This window comes from Oryx dammah, unplaced genomic scaffold (assembly GCF_014754425.2).
Source record: "Oryx dammah isolate SB20612 unplaced genomic scaffold, SCBI_Odam_1.1 HiC_scaffold_8, whole genome shotgun sequence".
NCBI classification, from domain to species: domain Eukaryota; kingdom Metazoa; phylum Chordata; class Mammalia; order Artiodactyla; family Bovidae; genus Oryx; species Oryx dammah.
Window position 1 is genome coordinate 14,880,768 of NW_024070192.1, and position 24,208 is coordinate 14,904,975.

A 24,208-nucleotide genomic window follows, 5' to 3' on the forward strand; every position below is an offset into this window, starting at 1 on the left:
TGCTTTATATGTATCTGTGTTTGTGTTTTAGTCACCAGACTTGTAGAACCTTAAAGAAATGTGAAAAATGTTGACTCTCATTTTTTAAAGAATAATTTATAAGTTGAAATGTAGCTCCTGAATTTAAATAGAAACTGTTTCTACTGAACCTTCCTGGGAAGAAAACTCCAGTTACCTTAAAAAATTCCCTATTTTAAAAACTATTGTGATAAAAATTTATATATAATTAATACAATTCATTGTGAAGATCTAAACTATACACACTGATGAGTTTTGACAAACACATATACCCTTGTAACTAACATCCTGAGCAAAGACAGAACATCTCCATTACCCCAGAGGTCCAGCGCTCAACAGGCAGCACTGCTCTGACTCACATCACCATCGACTATACTTGCTTCTTATGATTAACATAAAGTTTTTGAGATTTATCTATCAATACATTGTTGAGTTTACTATGAATTTGTTCCTTTTATTACTAAGAAGCATATTAAGAATTCATTTAGTATGGATCAAATGAATATACAATTTGTTTATGTATGCTTTTGTTGAAGGATCTTTGGGGTGTTTTCAGTTCTTAATCACTATGAATAATCTTTGATATAAACATTCTTGCATGAGTCTTTTTGTAGATATATGTTTTCATTTCTTTTTGGGTAAATACGTTTACCTAAAATGTATTTTGCTTGAAGTTGTTTGGTCATAAGAATTAGAATTGCTTGGTCATAAGGCAGATTCATATTTAACTTTATAAGGAACGGTCAACTAGTTTTCCAAAGTAGTTGCACTACTTTAAACTCCCACCAGTGATATGTAAGGGTTCTACTTGTGTACCTCAACAACATTTGATGCTCTGCTTTTAAAATTTTACCACTGTGGTGGATGTAAAGTGGTATCTCATTGTGATTTAAATTTGTATTTGCCTGATGACTAATGATAGCAAACACATTTTTATGTGCTGGTAGGTTATTTATATATCTTCTTTTGTGAAGCACCTAAATCTTTTGTCCATTTCAGAACTGATTTATCCTTTCTTCAATAACTTACTGAAATTCTTTAAATACCATGGATATAAGCACTATGTCGCATACACACATGAGTGTGCACACAGAGAGTGAATTATTTTCTCTCCCTTTGTGATTTTCTTTTCCTTTTTCTTAGTAGTATCTTATGTTGAGCAGACATTTAAAATTTTGATGAAGTCCAATTTATTAATTTTTTATTACATGACTAATGATTTTTAGGACCTAAGAAATCTTTACCTACCCCCAAGGTTGTGAGGATATTCTAAGTTTTTTTCTATTAGCTTTAGAGATTTCGCTTTTATATTTTGGATAAAATCTCGTTATTTTTTGTGTATGATGCAAGATAAGGATTGAGATTAATTTTTTCCCATACTGGTATCCAGCTGTTGTAGCATCATTTGATGACAAAAAAATTCTTTTTTCCAAATTATCTTGGCATCTTTGAAGGTGGTCAACTGACTCCATATTATGGGTTTATCTTTAGATTCTCCATTGTGTTCCACTGATCTATTATCTCCTTGTGGGAATACCACTCTGTCAGTGGAGTGCTAGAGCTGGCTCAAGTTGGCTCATGAGAGCTGATTGTTAAGTTTTTTTATGGTCAAATCATGCCCCTGTCCCTGGGCTGATTGTTAAACATTTACTAACATATTACTACCTGTCATGATTTCTATAGCTTTAAATTAAGTCTTGAAACCAGATACTGTTGGCTTATAACTGTTGGTCTTCCAATTCTTTTTTTTTTTTTTAAGATTGTTTTGGCTATTCATGGTTTTTTGAATTTCTGAAAGTTGTAAAAAAAAAAAAATTCCTGCTGGGATTTTGACTGGGATTATGTTGAATCTACAGACCAATTTGGGGAAAAACTTCAATCTACAAACATGGCATACTTCTTCCATTTACTAACTTCTTTAATTTTGCTTTGCATGTTTTACAGTTCTCACAGTGGAACTCTTAACACACCTTTTGTTAAATTTATTCTTAAGCATTTTGGTTCCATAGAAAATACTATTTGCTCCAGTTATCTACTGTTCCATCAAAAAACTGTTACTCAAATGGCTGGGAAATGGCATCATCTGCAACAAAAACCCACATGTCTGGTATCCGGGCCAGAATGACTTGATTGACTAGAACAGTCAACTGGAAAACTTACATAAATATGGCTGCTACATGTGGTCTGTACTTCTTGATAAACTCAAAGTAGTCAGTCTTTTCACATGGCAATTGTTGTTGTTTGGTTGCTGAGTTGTGTCTGACTCTTTTGCGACATCATTGGCTCGCCAAGATTCTCTGTCCATGGGATCTCCCAGGCAAGAATATTAGAGTGGGTTGTCATTTCCTTCTCCAGGGGATCTTCCTGACCCAGGAACTGAACCTGTATTTTCTGCATTAGCAGGCGGATTCTTTATCACTGAGCCACCAGTGACATGGCAATGTGTCTCCCAAAAACAAGTGTTTCAGTAAACAAGATGGGAACAGGATGGCCATTTATAACCTAGCCTCAACTATACACAGCATCATTTTGTCATATTTTCTTGGCTGAAGCAGTCACAAGCTTGCTAAGATTCAAGGGAAGGCGACTCACACTCTAACTCTGGATGGGAGGAATGTCAAAGAATTTGCAGCCATGTTTTAAAACTCCCACACTACTTTTTAAATTTTTCAGCTGTTTTCTGCTAGTATATAAACACAATTCAGTTCAGTTCAGTTGCTCAGGTGTCTGACTTTTTGCGACCCCATAGACTGCAGCACGGCAGGCTGCAACTCCATCACCAACTCCTAGAGCTTGCTCAAACCCATGTCTATCAGGTTGGTGATGCCATCACAATAGACATCACATACTGACCATGTCGAAGGTAGCCCTACATTTACTAATTCTAGTAGGCTTTTTTTTTCTGTTGTAGATTCCATATAGTGTTCCAGTAAACAAGCACATCAGCAAATAAAGCAAGTTTTACTTCTTCCTTTCCAATCTTAAATCCTGTTTGCTTGTTTGTTTTCTTAACTGCACTACCTTGGACCACTGAAGAATGTCAAAAGTAAGTCATCAAGCTCCTGATAAAAGGGGAAATGTATTTAATATTTCATTGTATATGTTTTGGAGTTGTCCTTTATGAGACTAAGTTTTATTCTATTCCTAGTTTGCAGACCATTTTTACTATTAATTGTAATTATTTTTTTCTGCATTTATTGAGATTATAAATATATGTTTACATAAAGACATAGATTTTCTCATTTATTCTGCTAGTATGATGAGTCACACTAATTAACTTTCAAATGTTAAACATTGTATTCCTGATCAAGTAGAACTAATCAATTTGCTATTTTGTTTTTCCCAGGATTTTGCTATTATGGTCATGAGGAATTCTTGCCTGTAATTTTCTTTTCTTGTATGGTCTTTATCAAATGTTGGTTTCAGCAGTATGCTTGTCTAATAAAACGAACTGAGAAATGTTCTCTTCTCCTTTATTTTCTGAAAACATTTATGCAAGATTTATACTATTTCTTTCTTTAAATGCTGGATACAACTCATTAATAAAACCATTTGAGGCTGGAGTTTTCTTTTTAGAGGTTTATTTTCATTTGAACTTAAATAGGTAAGAGCTACAAATTAAACAGATAAGAGTTATTCAGATTGTTTTCTTTCCTTTTGAGTCACTTTTGTGTAAGTTATGTTTTTTATAGAATTTGCCCAATTTAAGTTGTTGAATTTATTGCTATAAATTTTAATTTTTAAAAATATTAAATTTCTTTTTTTGTTCCACAGATTGCAGCTCTTGCTTTTTTATTAATTCTTTCTGCTTACTCTGGGTTTATTTTCCTCATTTTTTTCTAGTTTACTAACTCATAAACTTAATCATTGATTTTTCACTACTCAGTTTGAAGTTGTTATAATTTCCTTTGTGGTTTCTTCCTTATCTCATGGGTTGTTTAGAACTGCACTACTAAATTCCTAAATATCTGGGGATTTTCTGTGTACTGATTTCTAATTAAATTCCATTATCTCAGAGAACATTTTCTGTAAGATTTTAGTTTTTTGAATTCAGACTTATTTTATGGCCCAGATACAATCCTTGTGCCCTTGAAAAGAATGTGTATTATGCAGTTATTGACAGTGTTCTATAAATGCCAACTGGGTCAAATTGGTTGACAGTGTTGTTAAAATCTTCTATATACTTACTAATTTTCTGTCTATTTGTTCTAACAGTTATTGAGACAGAGAAGTTAAAATCTCCAACTATAATTATTTGTCTATTTAGCTCTTTAGTTCTAGTTTAGTTTTTGATTCATGTATTTTGAAACTTCACTATTAGGTTCATGCACATTTAGGATTATTTTATCTTTTGATGAACTGGTCCTTTTATATTTATGAAATGCCCCTCTGGTCATACTTCTTGTCTTGAAGTCCACTCCTCCTCACATGAATATACTTACTCCAGCTTTCTTATGCTCCACGTTTATAGGGTACATATTTTTCTAATCTTTCACTTTGAATCTGTGTCTTTAAATAAACTTTTCTGCACATGGCATATTACTGGGTCTTGCTTTTATAATTCAATCTGATGGTTTCTGCCTTTTAACAGAATTATTTGGTCCATTTAAATTTAATGTAATTACTGATACAGTTGATATAAGTCTTTCATTTGCTTGTTCCATACTTAAAAAAAATATATATATATTCTGTTTTTTTCTTTCCAGTCTTCTTTGGGATTAATCAAATAATTTTCAGTATTTCATTTATTTTACATATTGTGTTTCCAGCTGTTGCTCATGATGGTGATTTTGTTTTCAGGGTAAGAACATGGTAATTTGATAGAATAATTAAATTCACCCAGAGAACATTTATCAATGGGGATTATCTAAAGCTGGTTTTGGAGACCTAAATGAGCAGCAAATATATTTAGTAGCAAAATTATAAAACACATGAATTACGGTTGAGAATCTAGAGCTGAGCCTGCAAGTATTTGAATCTTTCCCTTAAATTAGCATTCAGATGTAGATCCTGTATCACTGACCTTCCCTCAAGGTACCCCTATATGGGAGCAATTTCTATCTTCACTTACTTGTTCAAAATTTATGTCCTGAAATGCCTGCTACGTTCATGGTTGAGGTAATCACCATGAAGGGAAAGCTGAATAAGTTCTTAGCCTCAACAGCATATAATTCAGACAAAGGAATAAGTATAGATACAACTAATTCCTATAAAGCACAAAGTATATCTGACATATAATAAAAGTTCAATAAATGTTAGTAACAAAAACAGAAGTTCTATTAAACATGTAGTAATATATGAAATACCATAAGTAAGATATTAAAAAAACCCTAGTGAAGAGGAACTAAAAAGCCTCTGGATGAAAGTGAAAGCAGAGAGTGAAAAAGTTGACTTAAAGCTCAACATTCAGAAAATGAAGATCATGGCATCTGGTCCCATCACTTCATGGGAAATAGATGGGGAAAACAGTGGAAACAGTGTCAGACTTTATTTTTTTGGGCTCCAAAATCACTGCAGATGGTGACTGCAGCCATGAAATTAAAACATGCTTACTTCTTGGAAGAAAAGTTATGATCAACCTAGATAGTATATTCAAAAGCAGAGACATTACTTTGCCGACTAAGGTGTGTCTAGTCAAGGCTATGGTTTTTCCAGTGGTCATGTACGGATGTGAGAGTTGGATTGTGAAGAAGGTTGAGCGCCAAAGAATTGATGCTTTTGAACTCTGGTGTTGGAGAAGACTCTTGAGAGTCCCTAGGACTGCAAGGAGATCCAATCAGTCCATTCTGAAGGAGATCAGCCCTGGGATTTCTTTGGAGGGAATGATGCTGAAGCTGAAACTCCAGTACTTTGGCCACCTCATGCGAAGAGTTGACTCACTGGAAAATACTCTGATGCTGGGAGGGATTGGGGCAAGAGGAGAAGGGGCTGACAGAGGATGAGATGGCTGGATGGCATCACTGACTCGATGGACGTGAGTCTGAGTGGACTCTGGGAGTTGGTGATGGACAAGGAGGCCTGGCGTGCTGCGATTCATGGGGTTGCAAAGAGTCGGACACGACTAAGCGACTGAACTGAACTGAATGTCAGTTTGGAAGGACACTGTAACTTACTGGAGGAAGTAGGTGGATCAGCAGGTATTTCATGAATAAGGTGGTATTTAAGGTGGTCCATGAAAGATGGGTAGGACTTTGAGATGTGAGGAGAAGGCATATCAAGAAATGGAATCAATGAGCAAATGTATGGAGGCAGGAAAATGTAAGGAAGTATTTAGGGATTTGTGAATATTTTGGTTTATATGTAAACACAGGGTTCATAAGGGTAAAAAGTGGATCGTAAGGCTAGAAAGTAGGTTGGATCCAGGCCATTAAATACCTTAAATGACAGACTAAGGAGCTGGAAGTTAATTCAGTGAGGTAACAGGGGGTCAGTGGAGGTTTCTGAACGGAGAAATTCAGTGACCAGAGCACTGTTTTATAAAGCTTTATCTGGAAGCAGTACATAAAGTCTAGAAGACTGTAGAGACTGAGGCAGATATTACCCACCAGGAATGCCATGAATGGGTTAGAGATGCACCTAAACATGAATTCCTTCGGCCCTCTGGGCATCAGGAGCTCCATGCAGCTGTAGCCTCAGAGCCAGTGATGTCCAGCCATGAGGAGTCTTGATTTTTTATCCCTGTGTGCTATATACATTCGAATAATTTTCCAAATGTGTTATGATGTGAACACAGCACTAGACCAGAAGTCCAAAGACCAGGAAGGGCAGCAACACATATGTAATGTCACAGGCAGCTGAGCAGCCTTTAGGGTTACAGTGGCAGGAATGATTCTGAGACGTGAGAAACATCAAGAAGGCACAATTAATGGGATTTAAAGGTTGACTTTGGCATAGGGAGGTCTGGCGTGCTGCGATTCATGAGGTCGCAAAGAGTCGGACATGACTGAGCGACTGAACTGAACTGAACTGAAAGGTTGACTGAATGGACAGAAAACATGTTAAATATTTGTGGTGAAATCTCAATGTTAAAAATGTCTAGGGTGTGGGAAAGCTGACTGGTAGGTAGCAGAGCTATAGACAGAGGTTATCGGAGTCGAGAAGAAAAAGTGATACATGGTGATGAGCATGGAAGTCGACATAATGAGACAGTGGTCAGGAGAATGCAAATTCTTATACGAGTACCTGAGAAATGTTCAAGGAAAGTATGTAACTCTCTCAGGGATTAACAGGACTGCTCAGGCATCTCATGCTTACTCAGGTCCTTTTCTTTGGCTCCCAGCATGGACAGAACATGCTGGGGAAGGGGCAGAGGTGAAGAATGAGGTGGTTACTCTTAGGCCTCGGCCAACACCAGAGAGCTGACTCATTAGAAAAGACCCTGATTCTGGGAAAGACTGAGGGCAGGAGAAGGGGGTGACAGAGAATGAGATGGTTGGATAGCATCATCAAATCAATGGACATGAGTTTGAGCAAACTCCGGGAGATAGTGAGGGACAGGGAAGCCTGGCATGCTGCAATCTATGGGGCTGCGAAGAGTCAGACACAACTGAAAAACAATACCACCAGAGTTGCAGAGTTAAAACAAAGAAAAGGCATGGACATGATCTGCTCCTGCTACTGCTGCTAAGTCGCTTCAGTCGTGTCCGACTCTGTGTGACCCCACAGACGGCAGCCCGGCAGGCTCCCCCGTCCCTGGGATTCTCCAGGCAAGAATACTGGAATGGGTTGCCATTTCCTTCTCCGATGCATGAAAATGAAACATGAAAGTGAAGTCGCTCAGTTGTGTCCGACTCTTTGCAACCCCATGGACTGCAGCCCGTCCATGGGATTTTCCAGGCAAGAGTACTGGAGTGGGGTGCCATTGCCTTCTCTGATGGACATGATCACTTCCCCCCAATTCTTAAAAATATCTTAATACCTTTTAGTGGATGATTAAGTAATTTTTTTTGCATGCACATAGTTATGTAACCCTTTCATTTTACCTGACTGTAGAGTAATAAAAAAATAAGCAAATATATAGACTGAGGATGTTTGTAACCATAGAAAGTCCATGGCATGGAGAGGGAGCCATGGCTTTAGTGATCTATTTGAACTTCAAAGAAAGGACTGGAAGCTCAACTATCTTTAGTTCAAGAAGAATGCATTGTATTTGGAAATGAGAATGAGAATTTTTACGCAGAGAGAAGGAAGTACCAATTCCTGGAGGAATTTCTTTTTTTTTTTTACCCCTGAGTAAAACCTTTTACTTGTTAACTGTACCCTGTAGGAACATTTAAGTTTTGGCAGTATGATAAAAACAATCATTTCTATAACATGCCCCCAGGTGAACTTGGGCTCCAGAGCCTCCACCTTCCACGTGCTCTGCACCTCATCTGTACCTTTGTGGAGATTTTCCAGGGGCTCCAGCACTCCCCTCCGGAAGGAGGCCATGGGGTCTTGAACACAGGACCGAAGGCTCAGCATGCTCTGGAGGTGAGGCTCCCGGAGAAGCTGCTCCCGATAGGCTGCCAGCTGAGGGGAGCGGCAGAGCAGGGCAGCAACGTTGTGGACAAACTCAGGCACCAGGCAGGTGTAGGCGTTATCTGCTTGGCAATAGTGATAGGCAACCACCTAAGAAAGAATGATGAGCATGCAGACAGGTTGGTCAGCAGCAAGAGCAGCAGTCATGGTTGTGCGTGTGTGTTTAGCCACTAAGCTGGTCATGGTTACTGTATGGCTATTCTCTAACGCTATCTTCTGTCACCCCACTCAACTTCTTCAACTGAAAAAAAAAGCTGTTAACTTGGAAACTGCCCTGATTTATCTAAGATAACAAATTTGACCCAATATTTCTCTTGTATGTGCATGGTACCATAATTCATAATTAAAACTTGTACAAACTGAGCTTTTCCTCTAGATTAAAACAGGAAACAGGCCTGAGAATAAAGATTAATCTCTCTAATATTTATTCAGCATGAAGTAGTACATGAAACAATCTGATACTGTAACAAAGCATCAGGAATAAAATAACCAGAGAAATACCATATGTAAGACCCAACAAACATATGTTTATAAGGCATATTTAAAAAATTATAATTGTGTTGTAATCAGTATTATAGAAAATAAAATAACACAGACTTAAGAATTATCACTAAATAGTTTTCTGAGCACCCAGAGACAGAGAGGATCAGAATTAGATAATAGGAAGAAGGAGTGAGATTTTTGTCAGATGCATGTGTTAAATTCAAAGAACTCAGAAAATGCCTGCCTCTTAATATCATCTAGGCTCTAGCCAGTCTGGCTGAACTTGCAATTTTAAGCTCGGTTTTTTTATTTGTTTAAATTTGCACAGTGTTTGCTTTGTATCTTCTGGTTGTTCCTTTAATCTAGACCACTCTGTTGGCTCAGTACTACCGACAAAAGTGATGGGCCTATGTAGAAACTGCAGGGGAGACTTAGCCTGAATATACAGCCCACACTTGACATGCTGCTCAAAACACAGTAAATGCACAGTCATGTTAGCTGATGCTGCTGCCACCAGCAGTGTCTTCTTCTCCTCTTCCTCTCCATCATTATCACGGTCATCATCAAGGTTCTGTACACTTTCTTCTTTTCAGCTACTGCCTTTGTGCCTCAGGCATTTGAAATTTGCCCTAGGAGCATGCACAGATATACTACTGGGACCCCAGCTCTCAAAGAACAGAATCATCCATGAAAGTGTTCTGTTCTGCTGTTATTTGAGATAATCACATGGTTTTTATTTTTCAATTTGTTAATGTGGTGAATTACATTGATTGATTTGTAGATACTGAAGAATCCTTGCATCCCTGGGATAAAGCCCACTTGGTCATGGTGTCTGATCTTTTTAATGTGTTGTTGGATTCTGATTGCTAGAATTTTGTTAAGAATTTTTGCATCTATGTTCATCAATGATATTGGCCTATAGTTTTCTTTTTTTTTGTGGCATCTTTGTCAGGTTTTGGTATTAGGGTGATGGTGGCCTCATAGAATGAGTTTGGAAGTTTACCTTCCTCTGCAATTTTCTGGAAGAGTTTGAGTAGGATAGTTGTTAGCTCTTCTCTAAATTTTTGGTAGAATTCAACTGTGAAGCTGTCTGGACCTGGGCTTTTATTTGCTGGAAGATTTCTGATTACAGTTTCAATTTCCGTGCTTGTGATGGGTCTGTTAAGATTTTCTATTTTTTCCTGGTTCAGTTTTGGAAAGTTGTACTTTTCTAAGACAAGGGTGCCCACTTTCACTGCTACTATTCAACATAGTTCTGGAAGTTTTGGTCACAGCAATCAGAGCAGAAAAAGAAATTAAAGGACTCCAAACTGGAAAAGAAGAAGTAAAACTCTCACTGTTTGCAGACGACATGATCCTCTACATAGAAAACCCTAAAGACTCCACCAGAAAATTACTAGAGCTAATCAATGAATATAGTAAAGTTGCAGTATATAAAATCAACACACAGAAATCCCTTCTTTCCTATACACTAATAATGAGAAAGTAGAAAAAGAAATTAAGGAAACAATTCTATTCATCATTGCAATGAAAAGAATAAAATACTTAGGAATATATCTAACTAAAGAAACTAAAGACCTATATATAGAAAACTATAAAACACTGGTGAAAGAAATCAAAGAGGACACTAATAGATGGAGAAATATACCATGTTCATGGATTGGAAGAATCAATATAGTGAAAATGAGTATACTACCCAAAGCAATCTACAGATTCAATGCAATCCCTATCAAGCTACCAGTGGTATTTTTCACAGAGCTAGAACAAATAATTTCACAATTTGTATGGAAATACAAAAAACCTCGAATAGCCAAAGCAATCTTGATAAAGAAGAATGGAACTGGAGGAATCAACCTGCCTGACTTCAGGCTCTACTACAAAGCCACAGTCATCAAGACAGTATGGTACTGGCACAAAGACAGAAATATAGATCAATGGAACAAAATAGAAAGCCCAGAGATAAATCCACACACCTATGGACACCTTATCTTCAACAAAGGAGGAAAGAATATACAATGGATTAAAGACAATCTCTTTAACAAGTGGTGCTTGTAAAACTGGTCAACCACTTGTAAAAGAATGAAACTAGATCACTTTCTAACACCACACACAAAAATAAACTCAAAATGGATTAAAGATCTAAACATAAGACCAGAAACTATAAAACTCCTAGAGGAGAACATAGGCAAAACACTCTCCGACATAAATCACAGCAAGATCCTCTATGACCCACCTCCCAGAACACTGGAAATAAAAGCAAAAATAAACAAATGGGATCTAATTAAAATTAAAAGCTTCTGCACAACAAAGGAAACTATAAGCAAGGTGAAAAGACAGCCTTCAGAATGGGAGAAAATAATAGCAAATGAAGCAACTGACAAACAACTAATCTCAAAAATATACAAGCAACTCCTGCAGCTCAACTCCAGAAAAATAAACGACCCAATCAAAAAATGGGCCAAAGAACTAAATAGACATTTCTCCAAAGAAGACATACAGATGGCTAACAAACACATGAAAAGATGCTCAACATCACTCATTATCAGAGAAATGCAAATCAAACCACAATGAGGTACCATTTCACACCAGTCAGAATGGGTGCGATCCAAAAGTCTACAAGCAATAAATGCTGGAGAGGGTGTGGAGAAAAGGGAACCCTCTTACACTGTTGGTGGAAATGCAAACTAGTACAGCCACTATGGAGAACAATGTGGAGATTCCTTAAAAAACTGGAAATAGAACTGCCCTATGACCCAGCAATCCTGCTGCTGGGCATACACACCAAGGAAACTAGAACTGAAAGAGACACGTGTACCCCAATGTTCATCGCAGCACTGTTTATAATAGCCAGGACATGGAAGCAACCTAGATGTCCATCAGCAGATGAATGGATAAGAAAGCTGTGGTACATATACACAATGGAGTATTACTCAGCCATTAAAAAGAATACATTTGAATCAGTTCTAATGAGGTGGATGAAACTGGAGCCGATTATACAGAGTGAAGTTAGCCAGAAAGAAAAACACCAATACAGTATACTAACACATATATACGGAATTTAGAAAGATGGTAACGATAACCCTGTATGTGAGACAGCAAAAGAGACACAGATTTACAGAACAGACTTCTGGACTCTGTGGGAGAGGGAGAGGGAGAGGGTGGGATGATTTGGGAGAATGGCATTGAAACATGTATAATATCATGTAAGAAATGAATCGCCAGTCTAGGTTCGATGCAGGATACAGGATGCTTGGGGCTGGTGCACTAGGAAGACCCAGAGAGATGGTATGGGGAGGGAAGAGGAAGGATGGTTCAGGATTGGGAACTCATGTACACCTGTGGCAGATGCATGCTGATGTATGGCAAAACCAATACAGTATTGTAAAGTAAAATAACGTGAAAAAAAAAAAAGAAAGTGTTCTGCTTTGAAATGACTCCTAACCTGTAGGTATGGTCATCCTAGCGCTTTAACAAATGCTGGAAATATCACTTTTTAAAAAATATCTGAAATCCTTTTCATTAACATTTAAAAAAATGAACAACACAGGAAATGTTACTACACCTGGAAAGCTGAGGACAGGAATTGCTTGTAAGCGAAGCAATGATGTCTGGCATAGTGTGGAAATGGAAATGAGGAGGTGTATTTAGAAATCTCCACTCTCTTCTGTAGATAGATTGATCACTGCTTTATTACTGATCTTAAACACAATGTAAGGAATCCAAAGAGAAAACTTGACAGCAATTGATCTTCCTCTCAATGAATAGTGAAAGTCAGTGGTTCTGTCCACATGGACACAAATCTCCACTTTATAAAAGAAAACAGCAAATCTCTGAATCAATATGAACTTTCATTATATTTTATCTCAATTTATTTCCTATGTCGAGGCAAAGCACAGCTGAGCAAATCAGCTATAACTTACCCTCTACCTAAAGTAATGAGATATGAGTTTGAAGATAAAAAGTTTAAAATTTAGGAAGAGGGTTCTTGCCCTGGTTTCATTAAAAATCATCTACACTCTTAGCTATCTGAAGTTTCACGTAACAGAGATCACTGAGAAGGTTGCCCCTTCTGGGGCTGCCTTTGTTTTTTTGAATTTAAAAATTTTTAGGCATTCCAAATATAAAATCTTAACTCCTCTGCAGACTTCAGGCAGAAAGACCATTCAACATCTTCATGAAATTTGTACTTTGACTCAAAATAGGTCACTTACTAGATATTTCCAGGCAGCTACATGGTATGTAAATGTACATATAATCTGTCAAAAATACTTGGTATTTCTCCCAAATTATCTGTTGACATTACAACAACTTTTCCCACATACACAAATAGGGAACAGAGTGTTTTTTACCTTCAGTCTCTCACTGTGCTAGTGTTCAGTGAAGGGTAACAGATCACTCCCTACACCTCTGAGGAAGTGACCACGGCCTATATTCAGTCACTATTATTCCAATAATACCAGACCAACTGGTATTACTAGAATAATAATACTGCAATATCAGACCACCTTACCTGCCTCCTGAGAAATCTGTATGCAGGTCAAGAAGCAACAGTTAGAACTGGACACGGAAAATCGGACTGGTTCCAAATTGGGAATGGAGTATGTCAAGGCTGTATATTGTCACCCTGCTTATTTAACTTATATGCACAATACATTGTGCAAAATGCCAGGCTGGATGAAGCACAAGCTGGAATCAAGATTGTTGGGAGAAATATCAATAACTTCAGATGACATCACCCTTCTGGCAGAAAGTGAGGAGGAATTAAGGAGCCTCTTGATGAAAGTGAAAGAGGAGAGTGAAAAAGTTGGCTTAAAACTCAACATTCAGAAAACTATGATCATGGCATCCAGTCCCATCACTTCATGATAAATAGATGGGGAAACAGTAGAAACAGTGACAGACTTTATTTTGTTGGGCTCCAAAATCACTGCAGATGGTGACTGCAGCCATGAAATTAAAAGATGCTTGTTCCTTGGAAGAAAAGCTATGACCAACTTACACAGCATATGAAAAAACAGAGACATTACTCTGCCAACAAAGGTCCATCTGGTCAAAGCTATGGTTTTTCCAGTAGTCATGTATGGATATGAGAGCTGGACCATAAAGAGAGCTGAGCGCCAAGAATTGATGCTTTTTGAGCTGGAGTGTTGGAGAAGACTCTTGAGAGTCCTTTGGACTGCAAGATCAAACCAGTCAACCCTAAAGGAAATCAATCCTGAATATTCATTGGAAGGACTGATGCTGAAGCTGAAGCTCCAATACTTTGGCCACCTGATGTGAACAAGTGACTCATCAGAAACGACCTTGATGCTGGGAAAGATTGAGGGCAGGAGGAGAAGGGGACGACAGAGAATGAGATGGCTGGATGGCATCACCAACTTGATGGACGTGGTGATGCTATCCAACCATCTTATCCTATCAATCCTGAATATTCACTGGAAGGACTGATGCTGAAGCTGAAGCTCCAATACTTTGGCCACCTGATGTGAACAAGTGACACATCAGACACGACCCTGATGCTGGTAAAGATCGAGGGCAGGAGGAGAAGGGGACGACACAGAATGAGATGGCTGGATGGCATCACCAACTTGATGGACATGGTGATGCTATCCAACCATCTCATCCTCTGCTGCCCTCTTCTGCTCCTGCCTTCAATCTTTCCCAGCATCAGGGTCTTTTCTGATGAGTCAGTTCTTCACATCAGGTGGCCAAAGTACTGGAAGCTTCAGCTTCAGCATCAGTCCTTCTAATGAGTATTCAGAGTTGATTTCCCTTAGGACTGACTGATTTAATCTTCTTTCTGTCCTAGGGAATCTTTAAGTCTTCTTCAGCACCACAATTAAAAGCATCAATTCTTTGGGCTCAGCCTTTTTTACGGTCCAACTCTCACATCAGCTGTCATTGGCATCATTTAAAATACTTTTTGGGGTCATGCCACATGGCATGCAGGATGGGGGTTCTGACCATGGATTGAATCTGTGCCCCCTGCAGTGGAAGTGCAGGCTCTTAACCATGGGACCACCAGGGAGGTCCCAGCATTACTTAAACTCTAATGTTGCCACTGACCTTCCTTCACACTCTCATATTTTTATTTTTTATTTCTCATCACTCTTTCTTGAACTCTCTCACTACCACCTGGTTGATTTCCTACTCGGCACATCCCTTCCACTACTTCCGTTTGGGTTTTCCTGTGTCTAGTGACCTCGTGGCTCAGGGTAAAAACATTTTCTTTGCCCTTTATCCCTCAACTATGGCTGTAATTCGCATCCTGGGACTGGCAGCTAGGAATAGCTCAAGACTTGGGTTTGGCCTCAGTAATTTTCCAGCTTGGAGCTCTTTTTTTTTGCAGTAGGATATTTTTCTTAAAATTTTTTATTTTGAACTAATTTTAGACTTAAATGTTGCAAAAAGATGTGAGTTTCCGTATATTCCTTACCCAGCTTCCCTTAACATCTTACATAATCATAGCATAATTATTGAAACCAGGAAATAACACTGGCACAACACTATGAACTAGAGGCAGTATTCAAATTTTGTCAGTTTTCTGCTCATGATCTTTTTCGGATCCAGCATTCTATCCAGTTGTTATTTCTCCTTAGACTCTTGTAGTCTGTAAGAGTGCCTCAGTCTTTGTCTTTCATGTCCTTGACACTTTTGAAGAGTACTGATCCATTACTTTGTTGAGTATCAGTCAATGTGAGTTCCTCTCATGTTTTCCTCATATTCCAATTGAGATTTTTTTTTTGGCAAGAATACCACAAAAACAATGTTTTGTCCTTTACAGTGGATCATGTCACAGGGTTCATGATGTGACATGTCCTGATACTGGTGGTGCTGACCTTGATTGCTTGGCTAAGGTAAAGGTTTCTGCCAAGTTTCTTTACTATAAAGCTACTATCTTATCCTTTATAGTTAAATATCTTAGAGGAGATACTTTGAGTTAGTGCAAATACTGTTCCTCCCCAAATTGTTACCCGGTCATTTCAGGATCCATCTGCAACATTATTATTATTACCATAATGTATTACCTGGTGACTACAGTTTACAGTCCTACATTATATAGTTGAAAATGACTTAAGAGAGTCATTTTAAAAGTTCTTATGACACAAAAAATTCTGTAACTATGTAAGGTGATGGTTATCAACCAAATTTATGCACATATCAAGTCATTATGCCATACATCTTTAACTGATGCAATATTCTATATTAGCTAATCTCGATAGAACTGGGGGAAATGCATGATGAGATGCGTTTTTTTTTTTGGCAAGAATACCACAAAAACAATGTTTTGTCCTTTTCAGTGGATCTCAATTGGAAAAAATCTCAATTGGAATATGAGGATGAAAAACACAGGATGAAATAAAAGATGCAGGTGTAACACAGGCTGGGGCCATCTAAGGAACTAAGAAGAGCTAGAAAATCCTCCTTAGAGGTGAAACTTAAGCTGGTATCTAAAGGATGATGAGAAGCAGATTGGGGCAGGTGAGTCCCAGACAGAGGAAGACAGCACGTGTGAAGCCCCTCAGGAAAGACACAGCTTTACACCTCCAGTGTGGCTAGAATGCAAGTGAGTGGGGAGAGGCGGGAGATACGAGCAGATAGATAGAGCAGAGGCTTTCATCTGGGGTGGCTCTGCTCCCCAGGGGACATCTGGTGACATCTGGAGACAGTTTTGGTCAACACAACTGCGGGTGGAAGGATACCACTGGACAGTGGGCAGAGGCCCAGGATACTCCTGAGCATAGTACACTAAACAGGACAGCCCGCAGACCAAGAGTTATCTGGCCCAAAATGTCAATGGTGTTGAGGCTCAGAAACCCTGGGCTAGATAAAAAATGTAAAGCCACTCTGGGCTTTCCAGGTGGTGCTAGTGGTAAAGAACCTGCCAGCCAATGCAGGAGACAGAGGAGACTTGGGTTCGATCCCTGGGTCAGGAAGATCTTCTGGAGAGGCCATGGCAACCCACTCTAGCATCTTGCCTGGAGAATCCCATGGACAGAGGAGTCTGGCCTGCTACAGACCATGGGGTTGCGCACCAATACAACTGAAGCAACTTAGTACTCATGCATGTTAAGGTCCTTTACGATAATAGTCATGTTTCAAGAAGGGAGTTTGGATTCCATTCAAGGGCAAGGAGGAGCCACTGACAGATTTTAAGTAGCAAGAACAGAAATATGTTTTAGAAAGATTACTCAGACTTCAGTACAGAGAACAGATTACAATTTATTCACTCATTTAACACATACTTCTGTGCTAGGCGTTGTGTTAGGAGCTGGTGACAGAGTGATGAACAATAATTTAAATACTGACCCATCTAGTGGAAGAGACAAGATTAAAAAGAAAAAAAAAAAACCTGAGAAATTAATAAATAAGGTTGTTTCCATATTCAGTATCCTGAGTGTAGATGCATCTGGGTCTCACTATAAAATTTTGGTGTTAATTTTTAGAGGAAAAAAAAAAAAAACCTAGACAACCCTAGACACATTTTATAAAACATCATCTATAGGTTATTTGCTGTTTAGTTTGGATCACATTTCTCCTAAAATGTAAATATTTTCGAAATAGCCAACTGGACCCCAAACCAAATCTCATACTTTTTTTCTTTTTCCAAATCTCATACTTTGCTGTTGTTATTTTTTGTTTTCCTCTCTCCCTATGAGTATGTGTGTGTATGTGCGGTATGAGTCTCTTATTATGCTCAACATGCATTTCTGAACTGCTGACATGATCACTTCCTTGGCTGATACCTTTAACACTAGCAGCAACTAGCTCAGGAACCATGATCATTTGACATCATCCTGATTTAGTACAGAACTAGTCTCTTGGCAAGGATGACATTTCAGTTTTTTTTCTTACATAGATTTCCTTAGGGGGGGAAAATCCTCTGCTTTTTGTGTCTCTGTGACACTTCTTAAAATTAGCTAGTTTCTCTAATTAGCTTATTTAAGAGGTATTAGCTTTTTAGTTTAAGGATTAAGCCAGTGACAACTTACCTAATGTGACAAGAGCTTCTAGTCACTTTTGAAAAAGAAAACTTTTTGAAGAAGAATTTGAGGTCAGCGAAATTTCTGGAAGGTGCTCCTTCATTATAAGTTTCTTGCTTTGAAGCCACTTTCAATTATTGACAGATTTTTCCAAAAGAACACTAAACAAAAATCCTTCCTGTTGCACTGGAGAGTGGTACAGTGGTTAAAAGCCTGGACTCTGGAGCCTGCCTGCTTCAGTTTAAATCGTGGTTTCAAGTCATGTTCTAGTTATTTTGGTGAGTTACATAACCTCAGTATGAGGTGAGTTTCTGTATCTGTTAAATGGGAAGAAGACGACTTACTCTATTGGGGTGAACACTGACTCTGTATCTGAGCTCTGCTATTTACTAATAGGAAGACCCTGGAAAAATCACTGAAGCACAGTGTCCTCATCTGTAAAATGGGGATGATAATGACCACCTCAGAGGTTCAAGGTAAGAATGAAGAAGCGAAATAACAAATATAATGTAAAAAGTACTAAGTTCAATGTGCATTATGCCCACAGTAAATAGAAGTCAGTCTCTCTGTCTGGAGAATTCTACATGTCTGACCACTCAGATAACAGAATGAAACCCTGGAAAAGTGATGGTTGTTCTAAAGTTACACATCCAGGAAAGGCTCTGAACAAGATCTCCACATACCTCAACTGTACTTCAGAAGAAATACATAATATTAACTGGAAATACATTAAGAGATCTGGACATAGCAAAACCTGTTACTTCAAGTGAAAAGTGTTTCTTCAATAAATAAAACTGCTCTAAAGTTGTGACAAAAACTCAATGTTCTCAATTATGAAGAAGCATAAGAAGCCTCAAGAATACTATGAAATATCAATGATAATGAATGAATGATACACAAGAACTGACACTAAGAACTCTATCAAATCAAGAAGTTTTTCAAGGGTACTTTTAATTTTCATATAATAGCTTGCATTATCAAAATACTAACTGATTTGAAAAGATCTCATCATTTGTTCGGTTGCTGGCTTCTGCTCTATACTTCTATAGCACAAACCTGTGTTTGAACTGGGACACGGGGCACAATTACTGGGATAACATTCAATTTTAATCTAAGGGGCCATTTGTTTCACAATGTTCAGTGTAAATTTTAAGATATTCCATTTCTGCATACAAACAGAGGTACTTATATTTTGCTTAAGGAAGAAATAAGCATGAAACTTTAAATATATTACTTAAGTGTAAATAACGACTAGTATATCTCACTTCTAACATTTAACATCTTCAAAATATTGAATCAAACATCAACTTTAAGGAGCCATTTCTTACAGAAGGTTTGCTGCTGCTGCTGCTGCCAAGTCGCATCAATCACGTCCAACTCTGTGCAACCCCATAAAAATACCCCATTTCTAGGTACAAAAGAGATTGATTTATCTTGTGCTTAAGGAAGGCACAACCATGGAATTTAAAACATGATCAGTTTTCAAGTAAGTATAGTTACTAATTTCCTACTAAAAATAAATAACATTTTCCAAATATTGAACATATGGAATCTTGGGATTTCTTTCTTTCTCTCTCTTCTAACTTTTTGACTGCACCACAAGGCATGTGGGATCTTATTTCCCCGATCAGATACTGAACCTGAGTTCCCGGCAGTGGAAGTGCAGAGTCTTAATGGGTGGACAGCCAGGTTTTTCTCCTGATGAGAGACTAAGAAGTGACAACATGTGAAGACTTTCTTTCTAGCACTCATCACCATCTGATATACCATGTATTTGTTTGTTTATTGGCCTTCTCCCACCACAAAAATGTAGGCTACCTAATAACAGGGACTGTGTCTGTCTTGTTCACTGCTTTAGCTTCAATCTTTTATTACAGGTGTTCCAAACATCTATTCCAAATGAATAAACAAATGACTGTGATGATGAAAGCTCTTCAGCATTTGTGTATTTCTAGATGACATTTATTCTGATTTTTCTAAAGAAGAGGCTGGAGTCAGCTTCCACGGGGTATTTAGAAAAAAAGAAAAAACAAAGATGTCTTTTAAAGTTGCACTGAGTCAGCAGTGAAATGAGGGAAGTCTCAAACTGTTTTCAGTAGCCCATTTATAAATGGGTGTGTACCACTAAGTGGGGACAACTGAAAATGTGGTTGGGGGAAACACGCCATTTCTGGCTCACACCTGGACAGGATTTCTATGAAGAAATTAGAAGCTTATGACAGTGAAGATGCCTTCCTGTTCGCCATTACTGATTAACCATGACAAGAGACTTCTGCAAACACTGGAGACGGCATTCCTCCAAAATAAGGAGAATAAGAAACAGAAATGTGGAGACTTCCCTGGCAGTCCAGTGGTTAAGGCTCTGTGCCTCCACTGCAGGGGTGGGGGAGGGGAACAGGTTCAATCCCTGCTTAGGGAACTAAGATCCCACCATGCGGCCAAATAAATAAATAATTGTCACAAGATAAAGAAGAGATGATCACAGAGTGATTTGGGGAAAAAAAAGAAACATAAATGCAAACTCTGTTGATGAGAAATATCTAATCTCTGATTATAATATATAAAGATGGAATATGAATGTAGGATTAAATGGCTTAACAGAAGAAGGTGAAGCAAGTGCTAGCTGAGGATATAAGGCCGAATCATCTGTTAAACCTCAGAAAAGCACAGGAATTATAAGCACCAGATACTGTGGAAAAGAGGGGTGAGGAAGGAAGCTGAAAACACAGACATTATTTGATGTTTATGGAAGGAGCAGTTGGATCCCCAGATATCCCTCCCATCTTGCCCAGCTGGGTGACTACCTTCCCCAAAACCCACAGGAAAGAGGATTATATTCACTCAAGAAACTAAGTAAGAGCATCCAGGCTTAGGGACACCAGACACAGAGTAGGTAAGGAGCAGGTGCAGGACTGAAACAAGGGGCTTATGTAAAAGTCTGCAATCTAAGTGATGAGACTTCACTTTCTCTCACTAGCTTCAGGATATACACCCTCCAGAAGATTGGTGGATTCCCTGCAAGATAAGATGAACAGTGCAAGAAAAAAACTTATGGACATTGACTTTGGGGTTTTCCAGTAAAAGTTGACAGGTCATCTTAATTCTCTATAGTGAAGCTCTCCACATACACAAGTTTCCACCAGGTTTTCATTACCTAACTATTAAGGAAGAGATAAGAGAACATACTGCATCCATAACACAAAAACAGTATGCTATAAAAAAGAGTGGAACAACTGGGGGAAAAAAGGACCTATTGGAAATTAAAACTATGATAGCCAATTTGTGTGTGTGTGTGTGAAAGTATTGCAAGGTGATGTTGAGGAAATCTCTTTAAAATGGATCATAAAACAAAATAGGAAAATGAAAGTATAGGAAACAGGGAAGTAAAGAGTATTAACATAGGAAATTAATTTTTGACTAAAAGGAGTTGTAGGAGATAACAGAGGAAGTGGTGGTGAGGAAATTATCAATAAATAATACAAAAGCATTTCCCCGAATCAAAGAATATACCCAGGGTTCACTAGGCACCAATAGAATATGAAAAAAAAAAAAAAAAGACCTAGTAAGAGTAGTGATAGAGAAGATTCTAAAAGCTTCTGGAGGGAAAAAAAAGTTAAGAATCAGGAATAAGAATAGTACCATATTGGGATGGAACTAGAGGATGAGATGGTTAGATAGCTTCACCAACTCAATGGACATGAGTTTGAGTAAACTCCGGGAAATAGTGAAGGGCAGGGACGCCTGGTGTGCTGCAGTCCACGGGGTCACAAAGAGTCAGATATGACTTAGCCAACTAGAAACTTAGCAACTAGCACAAGAAAACTGTATTACTTAAATAGTAACATTGGAAGTTCAAGATGGATATCTTCCAAAAGGGAGCAGATACATGTATATGTACGGCTGATCCAAGCTATGTGCAGTAGAAGCTAACACAACATTCTAAGGCAATTATGCTCCAATAAAAATTAACTTAAAAAAAATAAAAAAAAAGGTGAATGCCTTCAAAATTCTGAGGGAGAATAAACTCCAGTTTTATGATATCAAACAAATGGTAATATATGATAATGGAATAAAGACACTTTTATGAACATTACATCTCAGAAAATTTACCTCCTTGGCATTTTTTCTTGGGAAGCTACTAGAGGATGTACTCCATCAAAGAAAGGAATATAATCAAGAAAGATGATGACATGGGATCAAACACAGCAACAGAATTTCCAGGATAACAACTAGGTGGTAAACCTTGAGAGCATCCAAGGTCCAAGTTAGTTCGATGGATGCAGAACTCTGGCGCTTTTAGAGTGTGTGTGTGTGGGAATATAACTGACGTGGAAAGTTGTACTGAGAGCCATCTTACAAAGCATTAAGAGTTATGGAACGACAATCATTGTTTTGAAGAAAAAGAAGCAAATTTTAAAATGAGGCATTTCATAACCCAGGCAAAACAAAACTGCTCAAAAAGAAAATGTTATTCTTGGTTCTACAGTGAATCGTATTGCCACAGTATTAATACTGAAAATAATATCACACAGATTCAGACAAAAATCACGATATAACTGTAGTGACATGGTGGACAGAGCAAGGAAGGTGAAAGAGCTAAAATTCTCATCATCCATAATAAGAAGCAATAGATAATGTACAGAACTGATCAAAACAGTTATAGCAGGCCATAAATATTATTTACAAAGATGGAGGTATGGATCAGAGAAATATCTCTAAACATTGAAAGTGTTTGCCTTTGAGGAGAGGGTGGCTTGGGGAGGAGAAAAGAATTCCTGGTTTTTATTATAAGTCTTTGAACATTATTTGATTTCCTGAACTATGTGTGTATATCGCTTTGATAATAATAAAGAAAATTACAATGTAAAATATAAAAAATTCATGGATAGTGCAGTACAGCAGGAAGTTATGAGCTAGGAATGAAAATTTAAAAACTATATTGATTACTTATTCTGTGATCTTGGGTAAATCATATAACTTTAAGTCTCCACTTTCTTATCTATTCGTTATGGGACTTTGGTTATTCCTAAGGGTCCTTCCAACAATAAGTTTCTGATTCCAAAATAACACAGTATTTTCTAGGAACAGCAAAGAAAAGAAAATTTTCTCTATATTTTAATGGTATACCTATATATACTTCTGTTCGCTTTGCTGGGGTCTCCCTACCATTGTTCTGTTGACGTTAAAATGGCACTAGCGTGCCTGCACCCTGGGGATCCTCTCGTACCTGTGAGGCTAGTCTCCGCATGGCCTCCTCCTGCCGCCTGCGCATTTCTGGAGTTCCTGGGCAGCTTCCACTGGTGATGGAAGAGTGGGCTGATGGTGGCTGTGTGAGTGGCAGCTCTCTGTTGGCATCCACATCTGGATTAAAAAGATGAGATGTTTGCATCAGATCATCATAAAACTCTTGAACTGGTTGAAGACTGGCTAAATTCAATGTGTTGCACAATCCCGCAATTCTACTCTTAGGTATGTACCCAAGAGAATTTAAAATGTATGTCCATGAAAAAGCTTGTACACAAATGCTCAAAGAAGCAAGATTCATATCAGCCCCAAAGTGGAAACAATCCAAACATCCATCAACTGATGAACTGATAAAATGTGGTACAGCCCCACAAGGGAACATTACTTGACAATAAAAAGAAATAAAATACCAATACATGCAAAACAACATGGATAACCCTTGGAAGTGTTACACTCACTCAAAGAAGCCAGTTGCAAAAGGTCATATAGTGTATGGTTCTATTTATTTGAAATGCCAAGAACAGGAAAATCCACAGGAGACAAAAAAGCAGATTTATGGTTGCCTAGGGGTGGAGATAGGGACTTAGCAGGGAAATGAAGACAGACTGCTAACGGGCATGGGACTTCTTTTAGGGGGGAATGAAAACATCCTAAGATTATGGTGACTGCTTTACAACTCAGTGAATACACTAAAATGCACTGAATTGAACAATTTAAATGGATGAATTACAGGGTTAGGTGAATTGTAGCTTAATAAAGCTGTTTTTAAAAAATTCCATTTGTTCATGTTATTTAGGTAATATCTTAACTACTACTGGGTTTCCCTGGTGGCTCAGAGGATAAAGCGTCTGCCTGCAATGCAGGACACCCAGGTTTGATCCCTGTGGTGGGAAGAGCCCCTGGAGAAGGAAATGGCAACTCACTCCAGTATTCTTGCCTGGAGAATCCCATGGGTAGAG

General features: G+C 38.1%; 1 protein-coding gene across 1 annotated transcript in view; it reads right to left on the minus strand.

Moving 5' to 3' along the window:
* TANC2 (tetratricopeptide repeat, ankyrin repeat and coiled-coil containing 2) overlaps nt 1-24,208 on the minus strand; it is a 361,965-nt gene that overhangs the window by 66,408 nt on the left and 271,349 nt on the right. The window contains exons 11-12 of the mRNA XM_040245030.1: nt 23,233-23,366; nt 8,397-8,628 (exon numbers count right to left, since the gene is read on the minus strand). Of these exons, the coding sequence (XP_040100964.1) occupies nt 8,397-8,628; nt 23,233-23,366 (366 nt within the window). The remainder of the gene's footprint in view (nt 1-8,396; nt 8,629-23,232; nt 23,367-24,208) is intronic.